This window comes from Haliaeetus albicilla, chromosome 17 (genome assembly GCF_947461875.1).
Source record: "Haliaeetus albicilla chromosome 17, bHalAlb1.1, whole genome shotgun sequence".
Classification (NCBI taxonomy): domain Eukaryota; kingdom Metazoa; phylum Chordata; class Aves; order Accipitriformes; family Accipitridae; genus Haliaeetus; species Haliaeetus albicilla.
In genome coordinates this window covers 16,939,961-16,953,266 of record NC_091499.1, presented here as the reverse complement: position 1 = coordinate 16,953,266, position 13,306 = coordinate 16,939,961, and the positions used below count along the sequence as shown (strand labels likewise).

Here is a 13,306-nt window from a genome sequence, read left to right as displayed (position 1 = left end):
TCCAAAAAAGACTAAAAAAGAATTGCTTTTCTTGTGGAACCTTCGTTTTTTGTTTGTCCTGTGTAGTAAAGTGCAACGGTACAAACTCAGCCAGTGCCAGTGTCCCTTTTGCATCCTTGGTCTGACTCGTCTGGCTGGTGCAGACACCACGGAGGAGGACAGCTCAAAGGACAGTGTAGTCTGAGAGGACCAGGGCAACACCAGATGTGTATTTTCTAAGGCGTGTAGATCCTTTCCTTTAGGACTTAATTTCTAGAGATGAAAATTTGGAAGTATGCTGGGTTTTTTTTGTTTGTTTGTTTGTTTTTTAAAGAAGCTGTTGCAGTCCTTGGTGATTTAGATCTCTGTTTAACCTGAGTAGCCAGTATATATTATTCTAGAAGGTGCACTTGTAGTCTGGGAATTTCAGACAGTCATTTGGTATTGCACATCCAAAAAGTAATGACGTTATTATTTATGCAGAAGCAGTATCTTTTTCAGTTGCAACTGTAATGCTTTTTAGCTCATGTGGATCTCAAAAACAAAACAAAAAACGCTCCTTCATTCAACTTTATTGTAAAAAGGAGGGCTGTGGCACATGGTTATACAAGAAGTGCTTATCACTCACCTCGCAAACAAAATCACAGCTGGAGAGCTGCAGCCTCGTGGCTTTCTCCTGCAGGCCACTTCACCTGCTCAGCCTGAGATGCTGCTCGCCGCTGTTTTGGGGATGGCCAGGGATATCGCCGCAGGGGGCTGCCATGCAGGAACGATGCTGGAGGGCTTGGGGCTGGCTTATCTGCCACCCGTGCTTATGGATGAAGTATAGAAACGAGACTTTAAAAGATTTTACCAAGTGTTATAAAGTTCTGATGAGATGGACCACACTATCCCTCATCTTCTAAACTTGGATAGCGTGAGAAAAGAGCATTGTATCAGCATTTTCTTTTTAATTCTGGCTATCTAGATTAGTAAACTAATGGTGATAGGAAATGTAGCGATATTAAATCACAGTAACAGTGTGGATACTTTATGTTCTTCCATGGGTTGTCCAGATTACTTCTTTTGGTGCACTCAGAAATTGCAGAAAAGCTAGAATTTGTAATGGTTTTGTATTCAATATGCAGCAGCAGCAACATATTTGATACACTTGGCTGTTATGATGGGTGAATCAGGAAGGTTCCTTTGATTTGTGCAGGAGACTTGTGAAAATTCAACCTCTGTCATCTCAGATATTTTTGCTCTCAAAACCAGTTGGGTATACAATTCCCGTAAGTGGCTTTGGGGAAAAAAAAATCAGACAATGTATAGCCAATTTATTACCTGCTTTTGCAAACCTGATAGTTTTTGGAATATGGATTAAAATATATTGTCTCGGTCAAAATAACAGTGAAGAGAGTGTCTCATCGGTTTCAGGCTCTTTCCATTTTAGGTATGAAGCTGTGTTTTGTTTGCTTCTGGTAACACTACATGTTTTAATATGAATTTCAGACGTGAAATATTGCAGTTTGTTAGACTGTAGGACAGAAGTTTAGATATGGATATGGTGTGAGTTGATAGTTCATGATGCTAAAAGGTCCTTTTAAAGCTTTTCTGAAGCAAGTATAAAAGTAACTTATCTGATAATGGAAGAGTGATGAACTCTTTCTACCAAGAAAACCTGCCCCAAACCCTGGCTTTTCTCTTAGTGATACTCTTAGAATTGAAATCCTCTGTCATATTATATCTGTAATATTAATTGAAGAAATCTAGCATAAATAAAAACTGATTGAATACAGTGTAAATTACATAGAATATCCTATTACTACAATTTTCTCTTATATTTCTTTAATAGCATTTGAAATTCTTATGCTCTGTGATGTTACTTATTTCTAGGGCGTTTTCCATCTTACTCATGGACCGTTCACTCAGTTCAGTAAGCTGCAGATTAGTGGATTGATTGACTGTAGAGACATTTGGAAGAGATGGTTATGTATACTTCTGTTTAAGAAGTTAAGAAATTCTCAGTTGGATTCTGACCCGCAGTTCTTGTTTGTTTGATGCACAGCCTTGCGACTTCCCTTGCATTTCAATATCATCTTTTTTCAGTTCAGATTATAGTGCTGTTTCTGGTTTCCAATACACAAACTGTTTTATGCACATTTGAGATTTCTTCTTGGTAGAGAGAAGGATCAGTTAGCAGGAGGGAGTTAAACGCTTTGAAAATCTTCTTTCCCCCTCCTCCATGACATTGGGACTGTTTGGCGATACAGAAGTACTGGTGTAGTCTGTCAGCAAAATGCTGCTAGCATGGATGAAACTCTACTGGCAAAGCTGTATTTTAGTCAGGCCATACCCCATAGGGTCAAAATGCTACCCAGGTTAAAGTGCAGCCTTGTTGGTGTAATTGCTGCCACACCAGGAGCTTCCTAAAGCCCCATGAGGTCCAGCAGGGATTGTACCTATTTGTACCCCTGGCATCCAACTAGAGTCTGATGTAGATGTTTTCTCATTAAGAACCTCCTAAGGTAAATTTAAATTCCTTACTGCTTCTTTCGTAGGGCTCCTCGATTTAAGGGGTTCCAGCAGCAGGACAGCCAGGAGCTTCTGCACTATCTATTGGATGCGATGAGGATTGAAGAAACAAAGGTAATGTCTTTGTGCATGTTTTTAAAGAACTTATTTGACTGTATAGTGAACTACTAGTCATTGCTTCAATGTTCTTCATGTTCCCAATGTTTTAAAGATGTACTTAATGAAGTAAGAGTGGCTATTTTTGTTATCTTGAGAAAAATGACTTTTTTGAAAGACTATTTAATTATGTTCATGTTGATATGTTAAAATTGCTGATTGGAATGAAAGTTTCAGTCAGCAGTAGAAAGAGTATGGTAAGTAGAACGTGATAATTTTAGGAATCTGAATTGTTTGCCTTTATTTAAATAAAATAAAAGGATCAAAAAAAAAGGACTTCAGGGGAATCAAGAAAGTAGAAGTAGGACCTCTGATTTAGCTGACAAAGTATATTTTAAAGCTTTTGGAAAGAAATTAGAAGCTCCTAGCTGTGGGCCTGCCCACAATTTCCATTGAAATCTAGTTCAATGAAAGAAAAAAAGGACAAAAATAAAATCCTGCAAAGTTTCTTGTATCTCTTGAAAGTGTGAAGAACTACTTGTTTTATAAATAAGGTGCTGCTTTTCATTACTTAAAATCTACATCTAAGTGTGCTAAGTATATAAGCAGTTATATTAAAAATGACCCTGTGTGGGTTTTTTTTGTTTATTTTCCTTCGTTATTTCTGCCTCCTGCATTGTTGAATGCAAGAAAGTGTGTGTTTGCTTGCTTGAACTATTTTGACTGTATCTGATTTCATCTGCCTGACTTAGTCTTGAAACCTTCTTTTCAGATGATATTTTGATAAATAGCCTTCTCTAAGTCTCCTTAAAAGGAGGGCCTTAAATCTCGTACTGACCAGCGTTCTTCCTCTTCCCTCTCAGTAATGTGATGAATGTCATGATCCTGAACTGAATTATCTTGCAGACAAGATATAAAGCTGTGTCTGAGCCCAGTCCCTGGCACTAGAGTAGAGCTGAATAAATCTCCATCCTACCAGAATATTAATATATATTGGTCTTGTCAGCAGTATACTTGATCATAAGCAGAACTGAACTACAGGGAGAAACAGCTAGACCTTGACATTGTCACACTTACAGAATTACACGTTGAACAGGGCACGCAACAGAAGTAGCTGACTTCAGTTAGAAAACAGTTGTCATGTTTTTGCAGTAGAGGGAAATTTTACTGTTTGTTGATAATAAAAGGTGGAAACGATATTTGCTTCACAAATGAGGATTCACTGAAAGCAGGATTGTTACAACGACTAAGCTTCTTCTCCAGTGGGTGACTGCTCTTTCCCCTCAAGTCAATCTCCTGTTTCACCAGTGAATGTGCCATCTTTATGATAACCTGCATTTGTATTTGCCTTTTGAATCGTTTATTATTAGAGACCAGTGACAGCTACAGTAGCTACCACAAAAGAGTAATGGAAGACAGTAAGAATTTTGAGTGACCTTTCGGGCAGTATTTCTGCTGCCCGCATCACCAGGCAGGGAGAGGTTGGTCCCACCCTGCCCTGCAATTACACCACTCTGCTGCCCTAATGGGGCACTGCTGCAGACACGTCTTTATCACCTCGGGCTGCTCCGCCACGGGCATCTCTCTGTTCTTTTTTCTTTAATTATCCCGTGTTTCGGGTCCGTAGATGGCGTGACAAAACGGCCAACGTCAGGCCGGGCCACCGTGCCGGCCAGACACAGGCAGGAGCAGCTCTGCCCGCGGCCGGAGCCCGGCAGCACACGGGCTCCGGCTGGGGACAGCCTGCAGCCACAGGTCTGCCACCAGAATCCTGCAGCAGGGGTTACAGCCACTAACCTTTCTCTTTCACGCCACTTTTGAACTTTACTCTCCAAAGAGGGAACAGGCCTGCTGAAAGGGCAGCCTGCTGCTTTGCCATCCACCTGTGAGAGAGCTGAACGCGGCCGTCCCTGCCTCCCTAGCCCTATCGGGATTAATTGTTTTTAAACCCTAAGAGTTTTGATGAGAAATACAGATAATACATAACACGGCACTAGTTACAGGAACTAACAAAAAATCACATTACAATTCTGCCTCTTCTCTGTGGTTTTGTATCTTGTATCCTACACCAGCGTTGGAACTTTTTCCTATCCCTGTTAAAAAAAGTTAGAAAGCGTGTATGTACACAAGTGGGTTTTTTAGATAAAAGCTTGACGATACTACAATAAAGATGACATAGCGTCTGCCGTTTCAAGCAATGTGGGCCGGAGATGGTTTCACACCGGGGCCTGAAGTGGCTGAACCCTGCTGCTAATTGATTAATGTCTGCTGCCATTGTCCACAGCACCCTGCCCATTCAAAGACTATGTCTTTCTTTGACCTAAATAAATGGTTCAACGAGCTAATCCCAACAAAAGGGTTGCTTATGGCCCTAAACCCATTTATGGTGCTCAACTTCATGAATTACCTATTGATTAGTCCCTCTTAGTATATTGTTGGCTTTAAGATGAACAAAGCTGAGCTGGGGCAGCGGGAGTTAATTCACAAGCCAGGTCACATACTCATAAGGTAGGAGTGTGACTTGGTCTGATGGGTGCCTGAACTGGAAACCAAACCTCCAACGCTGTCTGTCATCCTAACGCTTTTGTAATGTATGGCTTGAAAGTGTACTTTGCTGCCTGCAAGCAAGAGCTATTTATTATTCCTTTCCTGTTAGGACATAGGGTTTGAGTTACTTGCAGAAGGTTCGGTATCGCCATTTGTCTCTAGAATGGTACTTTGCTCTAAGTGTGACTTCAGTGACACATTTAATTACAAATGTCACTTGCACACTGGCACAGGAGGCTCGTACGTGTTACTAGAGTTTGTGGATTAGAAAGCAAGTACATTTGTGGGGGAAAAGGGAAGCGCGGGTCGTGCACGCTCCAGCGTTCCCTGTCAGGGGACCTGATTCATCCTCCGGCTTCCCTCTCCACAGCACGCCGAGGTCGGGCTGAGCCGCCTTTTGTACCAGCCTGTGCAATTCTGCTGCACAGAACTGGTACAGCCCTCAGGAATACAGCATCTCCTTGTGCCAGGGCAACTGAGAAACGGGGGGGAAGCTCCCCCTGTCTTGAGGTGCAGCTACAGCTCACCTGTATGTATGAATTTGCTTCTGATTCTTCTTTCAAAAATGTGGTTTTAGGATCTTTTGAACAAATGTTGATGACATTTATATGGATTCATAAAAAGTTTTGTATCTCTCTGAAGGTTTTCTCTGAAAATAACTCTGAAACGTACGGTGTTAGAAAATAAACAGAAGTAATAGAAATACTGGCCAAGCACAGTCATTGAAGTCTGGCTATTAAAAGATACTCAGCTGCCTTCAAGTATTTTGTATCCTAGTCAGTCGTAACAGTCCATTCTTCAGTATATTTTTCCCCCACCCCCAACAGCGGAAAAAATGGATAGTATTTGATCACTGAAAATCTCATAGTTTCTTGATGACCTGTCGAATGCTCTACAACAGCTCCCTTTTTAAGGGGAGGAAATTTTTGGATGGTTTTGACACCGTTAGTGAATAACAACAGTAGTTTTAAAATATTAAATTATGCTTATTTTATGGAGATAAGAGTAGATAAAATCTAATCACATATTAATGGTTTTTAGAATGTTTACCCTTAAAATACTTGCTAAAGATTTGTTTGGTTTTTTTTTAATTATAGCGTATACAAACTGGTATCTTAAAAGCATTTAATAATCCAACTACTAAGACGGCAGATGAAGAAACTAGAAGAAAAGTCAAAGGTATGCAACTCTAGTGAAAACTTTTCAAAACGCACGTTTTTAAATACCATTTTCTTCAAAACTGACTCTTGCAAACAACAGTCCCGAAGTACTCTAGTTACAAGCCTTGTAATATGTGTTATTCTAGTGCCACCTAGTGTGTATCTAAAGTATGGAGAGCTCAGTATGTGCTGACTTGCATCTTTGTATCCAGGATAAAGGCTTCCACTGTATTAATAATGCCTCTTTTAATGATAGATAGAATTTAATTTTGTTTTCTAAAATAGCCTGCTGCATCTTCAGGTTTGTTATGTAGCCAAAATTATTGTATCACTCAGAGAGGCCACTTTCCATAAATAAAACTGATTTCTGTCAGTTGACTGATACTGCGAGCACTCTAAATATGATTACAAAGCCAAGACAGGAAGCTCTTTCAAAAGAAGGCATGTTTTTTCAAAACAAGAGGTTTTAAATTAATTTTTTTGGTTCGTGTGTTTAAGCAAAAATTCTAATTTGGGGGATTTTGTTTTAATTAATGTCTTAATAATGATTAAGCTGTTTTGAAAGTCACCCTTCCCAAATCTACAACAGTTAAGGCATAGAGACATATTAGAACACACTTTTGTCTCATTTTTTAGAGTTTTATAGTTTCAAAAACCTTTTATAAAGGGTGACAACCTGTCTGCTACCCTAGTGTCTATATTAAGGCAATACAATATTATGTATTCAAAAGAAAACTGAGATTTTATTTAAAAGGCAGCTTCTTGAGAGATACAATATTATTATTCTGTTACAGTAGGTGGGGAAGGGAAGGATAAAAGGGAACCATCTCACTAAAATATTTTTAAATGTTGAGATAATACAGTATATGATGTATTAGTTATTGTATTGTGTTCAAAACATTTTGAATATGTTTAAAAATTGTGCTTTCGTAATATATCTTAGAATTTCGTTGTACTTATAGTGTGGCATTGGATCTGTTATTTTTCACATTTAAAAAAGGCAATGTTTTTTCAGCATATGGAAGAGAGGGTGTGAAGATGAACTTCATAGATAGGATCTTTGTTGGTGAATTGACTAGCACTGTCATGTGTGAGGAATGTGAAAATGTAGGTATTCTGGAACTTGGTTTGATGTGGAATAGATCACATACTGGTTTGATTACATTGTCTTGAAAGTATAAAATTGTATTGCCAATTTTATACTTGTTTGTTTGTTTGTCAAAACAAGACTTTATTGAAAGTCTCTCATTTAAAATGATTTATTCCTTCTTTAAAGCATTATCCTCCCAAACCTAAGAAGAGGGGTCCTTTGAATTCAAAAAGGATTCAAGTACTGGGCTTGATTTTACATCTAACTTAAGGCTGGAGGTTGCAAATTCTGTAATCATCTGTGTTACACCCCAATTTTATTTGATATTTTTAAAACACCTACCTATCTTAAAACATAAATCCTCCTGCCTGCTCTTCTGAGATATATCTGAAAATTGGGAATTACTTACTTTGAATTACTTTGAATTAGTATGAGTGGGGAAATGCTAAAATCACTCTTTTTTTCCTTGAAGTATTTTTGATAATTAACGTAGTAACGCTAATGAACAGCATATTCCTTTCATAATTAATATTACTGACATTTCATCATAAATGCTTTCCATGATCCTTTTAATTTTCTTTAACTTTGGAAGAGAAAAATCTTATTTGCATGACTTTTCTAATTGAATGTTACGTTTGTGTTTGGTTTAAAAAATTGTATTTCATATTATAAAGTAAAATCAATTAGTCTGAATAATTAAACACAGTCCTGCAGTGCCAGGTAAACTTCCCTGTGTGTGGTGTGTAGATTACAGTTCAATGTGCGACTAGTATCAATGAAGAACTTTGACTATATAAAAAATAGAGGTTGTATGTATTTTGCATGTCTCATTTATTTTTGCTGGATTTTTATATTCTGCCTGCACAGGACTCGGGAATTTGCTAGCTGTAGCCCTTTGAGGAAGTTTAGCATTTCCTTTCCTTAGCCTGCATTGGCAAAGATATTTTTGACTAACGTTTGTTCATGCAAACTCACTCTTTAGAGGAATCCCTGTTTGAACATCACTCGTCAGGCAGTCAGTCATCATAGTTGTAATAGTTTTGATCTCATTTATTGCTTTACTGGAATCTAAACTATGCTGAGACCTTCGTACAACAGGTAAAAATAAACCTACAGTCCATATCAAATGTCGCAGGTGGAAGATAGGGTCGCAACTGTAAGAGAAGGGCAGCAATGACAGTAATTGAGGGCATGACTGTGTTCAGTAACTTACATGTACAACATGATTTTTTTTTTTTTTTTAAGGCCTTGTTTTTCAGCCTTTCCAGAGGTAAGATAAGTCAGTTTTGGAAGGAATTTGAGAACGGCAAGGGAGAGAGCTTAAGGAACAGGCTTGGATGAGATGTTCTAATCATAAAGACAGATGGAAAGTGCTGAGAGAGAATGTCTTTAGGTATGCTTTGCCAGATATTTCCAGTTACAGCTTAGATTTTATATCGCTTATAGACAGCAAAATAAAACTTGAGTACAGAAAATAAGGTTGGTGGTTTTTTTTTTTTCAATCCCTTTTTCCCCAGTAATTGGATTGGTTTCAACAATTACTAGTGCATGTTATGGTACGAAAAATTCTAATAAAGCTTTTGGCTGTAACCAGTAAGCTTGACTTAATCTTTTCTGAGAGCATCAGGTTAGAACCTGTCATCTAACTGTCATTGACCAGTCCTTGCTGCTTAACAGTGTATGAGGTCAAATGCCTGTGCAGAAGCGTACAGGATCAGGAAACTCTAAAGTTAGCTTTCTGCAAAACTGAACCATCTAGAAGGCCCACATGACTTGAAAATCTGTCTGGAGCGCAGAGAAACTGAGCATCACACTGCTTCTAGGTCTAGTTCGTGCCCAGATGAATGGCCTTGCCCTTTATGTCTGTATGCTGAAATTTTGTGCAGTGTTAGAAAGAAAATCAGAGCTAACTTAAAATAAATTAAAAAATGTTTGTGGGAAGTTCTTCATTGTAGTTTGATACATCTTGTAATTAGCTTTTTGTATAGTTTCTGATAATAATTTGATTAAAAAAAGAGCGCTATGTGCTAAACCCATATAATGTTCTTTGCATTTAATATGCATTTTCTCTTTTTCTTCAAGATTTCAACAGTAAAAGAACCTTTCATTGATCTTTCACTTCCTATAATAGAGGAGAGGGTAAGAAACAGAATACGTGATAAATAACTATTGCTTCCAGTGGATTGTTTTTACATACCTTTATGAAGATGTTTATGTGTATACACACAGTTTTGATTTCAAGCCTAAAGATGTATGTTTGTCCATAAATACATGTACTGTCTGTTCATTATGTGATTTTATTTATATATATAGACATACAATGTCTTAAGTGCATATATTTTTAAATTAGCCCAAACTTGGAACAAATAACCGTAGTAATTTACAGTGTATGTAAGTGTGATATTAGGTTAATTTAGTAGTAGTTTTTGTATATACTTGCATGAAAAGAATGATTATAAACTTTTTTTTTGAAGGTCCAGAAAGTTAGATTCTAGCCTATTGGTTTGCATCTAGAGAACCTGAGTCCCTTGGGCTGAAGCACACCTATGGGATGAGACAGTGTAAAAATGGGTAGACTTTGAATATATTTATTCTGGTGTTTTTGGCATTTTAGAGCATGCCTCCATTAGCTGCAGAGGAACTGTGTTCCTCTGAAGGCATATACTCTGGTTTTGCGGGACTTGGAGTTTTCATTTGGGGGGGGGGGTTGGGAGTGGTTCTTCCCCCATCCTGCATATATTCATGTATATTTAAGGAAGAGTTAATCCGGTATAAAATGTACTCTTTTCCAAATACCAGTTTTGTTCATAGTAAATTCTTCATCTTTGTTGCTGCGTAGAGTGCAGATGTCTGGTGGGAGTTAAAGCTTTAAGAGCGTTTTGAGTATCTGGGCCCTTGTGCTTCCTGGCTCACTTGTGTAACACAGGAACTTCGTGGCTCTGTCTGAGAGAGAGATCTGCTGGCTTTTAGCAATCGCTGCCCTTACTTGAGGACATGCATTACTTTATGGTCGTCTCTTTCTTTTGTAGTCTAGATGTGCTGCTGCCATTAATGTGATGGGGGATGTGCGGCAGCTCCTTCATCACGTCATAAGGTGGCAGGCTGCACCAGAGACTGACTTACAGGGAGCTATGTCCCCTTTGATAAATTCACATCTCATACACCTATGGATGTGCTAGAATAGATTATTTGGTATGTATTCTGTACAGGAATTTTGTATCATTCCTATTTCTTGTGGCTCTCGGTTGATCCTTCAGAGATGTCGATTGTGAGTTTATGATAAATAAAATTAGAAAGTAGTCTTATACCACAATTCAGGGGCCAGTTAATTTGATTTATGTAGGCCACTATTTTCTAAAGTAAAGGAAAAAACCCACCTACATCCATCTTTTCTGTAGGTTGCAAAGGAATACAAAATTGGCATATTTCCTTTCCTAATTTCCCGTCTAATTTCTTAGGTTGCAAAACCTGTGCCTTTGGGAAGAACAGGTAAAGGTAAAAGTGTACAAGAGGCAGATCTTGGTCAGTATAACTGTTCTTCTATCACTACACTGAATAATCAACCCAAAATTGTGAAGAAACATGCTTTAACAAAAGATAAGGTAAGAACTTAAATACACTAACCAATCATCTGGAGTTTATTCTGAGGTTTCTAGGGCTGCAGGGGTGGGAATTTTGACACCTATCAATGGGGGGCTTTTTTGTATACATATAGCTGACATAGACTTGTTTTAAAATATTTAGGTCATTATTAGTGTGAGAAAGGACAGTCATGGTGAACCACTTAGTTTTCAGTTACAGTGTTTCATTTGTAAGGAAAAAAAATAATCTGCAAGTTAGTGTCAATTCATGTTGCTCTTGGTTTTGTTGACTGCTTTTCTTTTGGTGTCCTCTTTGTTTCTGGTTGCAATCACAAGAACTGCAATGCTGGCTAAGAGAGCAGGCACGTCTGCGTTAGTGCCGTCCAAGGGATTAGGTGGCAGCAGAGCCTTACCGTCCATATAGGGCTATGTGGCCAGTTAGAATCTGTACTAGGAGAGACATGGAAAAATAGTGTGAATAATAGCGTTAATACTGATACATGCAAACACAATTACTGAAATGTTTTCAAAATTAAGAAAATAAAGTATGGATTCAATAAACTAGACTAGACAGACTAATATAAAGGAAGCAACAACTCTGCTTTCAATAGAATGGACAAAGTGACCTATGAAGTATGTCTGTGTAATTGGTGAGCTTTGTGATTCTCTGCTCCCCCTCCATCTTTTCAGACACGTATTTATCATTATTTTAGTATTTTTTAAAAATTATTTTCAGTGTAATATATCTGTTCTGTAGTAAACCTTCTAATTCAAAACAAACAATTGTTGAATTCAGTCAGTGTTTGTTGATATTCTGTGGCTTCAGTTCATCAGTTTGTAAGTTTGCTTGTGAAAATGGAGGTGTCCCATGGGTGGTTTTGTAGGTAACAGAGTACCTGAACACTCCTTGTTAGGCTTTTCTCCTGAAATGGGGAGCTTTACAATTTTAAGAATTTTTTGACTGCTGTTTGCATAATACCCCTAAACACTAACAGGAATTTCAGGCAAGTTCTTCTCACTTTTCTCTATTTATAAGGCAAACAGGCTTAACTGAGACAAAAAATGGTCCTAATGGAAAACAGTGTTTGTGGTTTCTAATGATTTTTATTAGGATTTTTTTTTTTTGCTAAAATGTTCACTTGCTTATAAGTTTAAGGACTTGAATTCTGAAGTTGTACATTTAATGTAAGTTTAAACCCTGTTTAAGAAAATATTCAGGAATATTTTTTGTCTTTCACATGGACTTCATTTGGACTTAAGTTCTTGCTTTAAGTTTAAAACTGAATATGTGCTTGAGGATTCTTCATTGATTGAGTCTATGGTATATATTTAAGAGAGAGACTGAACAAAGTTCAGTGCCTGCAAGTTAGGCAGTTACCTGTAGTGCCTTAGCATACACATGACCTGGAGTGGGATCCAAAACACAAACAGTCCAGAAACCCTCTCTACCAAAGGAGAAGCTACCTAATAGTCATTAGGAAATACTAAACCCAAAGCCCTGTCTCAGGTTACACCCTTGTTGCAGCTTAGGCACATGATCAAGTGTGCAGAAGGGTATTTCCCTCCACTTAGGATCCTGTGAAAGTTAGTTTCTGTAGTTCGTTCTGTGAAAGCACTGATGTGAGCTTAACTCGTGCTGTGTGTCTGTTTGTTTAAAGGTACTTTATTAATGCCAGGAAGTGGAAGATCCAAGTGCAGGGCTCCTGAAGCTCAGAGGGAATTACGAGCCTTATTTTAGGAACGTGCCTAGACTACAGCTTATGAGGTCATGGCAATTTTAGATTCTTGTACCTGGTATCTGAGTGAGTCCTACTGAAAGGGTCTGTGCCTTGTTGGGGACCATAAAAACTCTCCTGAATCAGGTCCTAACACACCAAATACATGTGAATAAAAAATGTAACTGAATAACCATATAAAAGACTGATAGGAGAAGAGAATGAGACAGAAGTAGAAAAAGGACATGTGGTAGAAACAAAGGAAAGGACAGGAAGAAGGATGTACAGACACTGTTATAGAAGAAAAGGCCTAAAAACCTCAAACTGTTGAGGTGAATGGAAAGATTCCCACTGGCATCACTGGAATTTTGATCCAACTCAGAAAAAGGAAAAAGCAAAGGGGAAGGAAAGTTGCTCATTTCTTTTGGAAAGCAGCCAAACAAAAGAAAGAAAAGAATCATGAACGTTTATAAATTACCTAAAATTATGACAGCTTTGGTTTTAATCTATAGGAGTAGTTTTCTGTGGCAGCAAAGTTTTTTTTTCTTCTTGCAATCTTGATAAAATAAAAAAAAATCATCTTCAGATAACATACAAATTAGCAAACATACTACTAGGGATGCT

At 38.0% G+C, this 13,306-nt stretch overlaps 1 protein-coding gene across 7 annotated transcripts in view; it reads left to right on the top strand.

Moving 5' to 3' along the window:
- The window catches only part of USP45 (ubiquitin specific peptidase 45), a 54,343-nt gene that overhangs the window by 34,656 nt on the left and 6,381 nt on the right, over window positions 1-13,306 (top strand). For 5 of the 7 annotated variants that reach the window (XM_069804923.1, XM_069804924.1, XM_069804926.1 and 2 more), the window contains exons 9-13: window positions 2,520-2,607; window positions 6,234-6,315; window positions 7,312-7,403; window positions 9,469-9,525; window positions 10,845-10,988. In XM_069804923.1, the coding sequence (XP_069661024.1) occupies window positions 2,520-2,607; window positions 6,234-6,315; window positions 7,312-7,403; window positions 9,469-9,525; window positions 10,845-10,988 (463 nt within the window). Of the gene's footprint in view, window positions 1-2,519; window positions 2,608-6,233; window positions 6,316-7,311; window positions 7,404-9,468; window positions 9,526-10,844; window positions 10,989-13,306 lie in introns of those variants that run through there. The other 2 variants (XM_069804928.1, XM_069804929.1) reach the window with 1 other exon arrangement.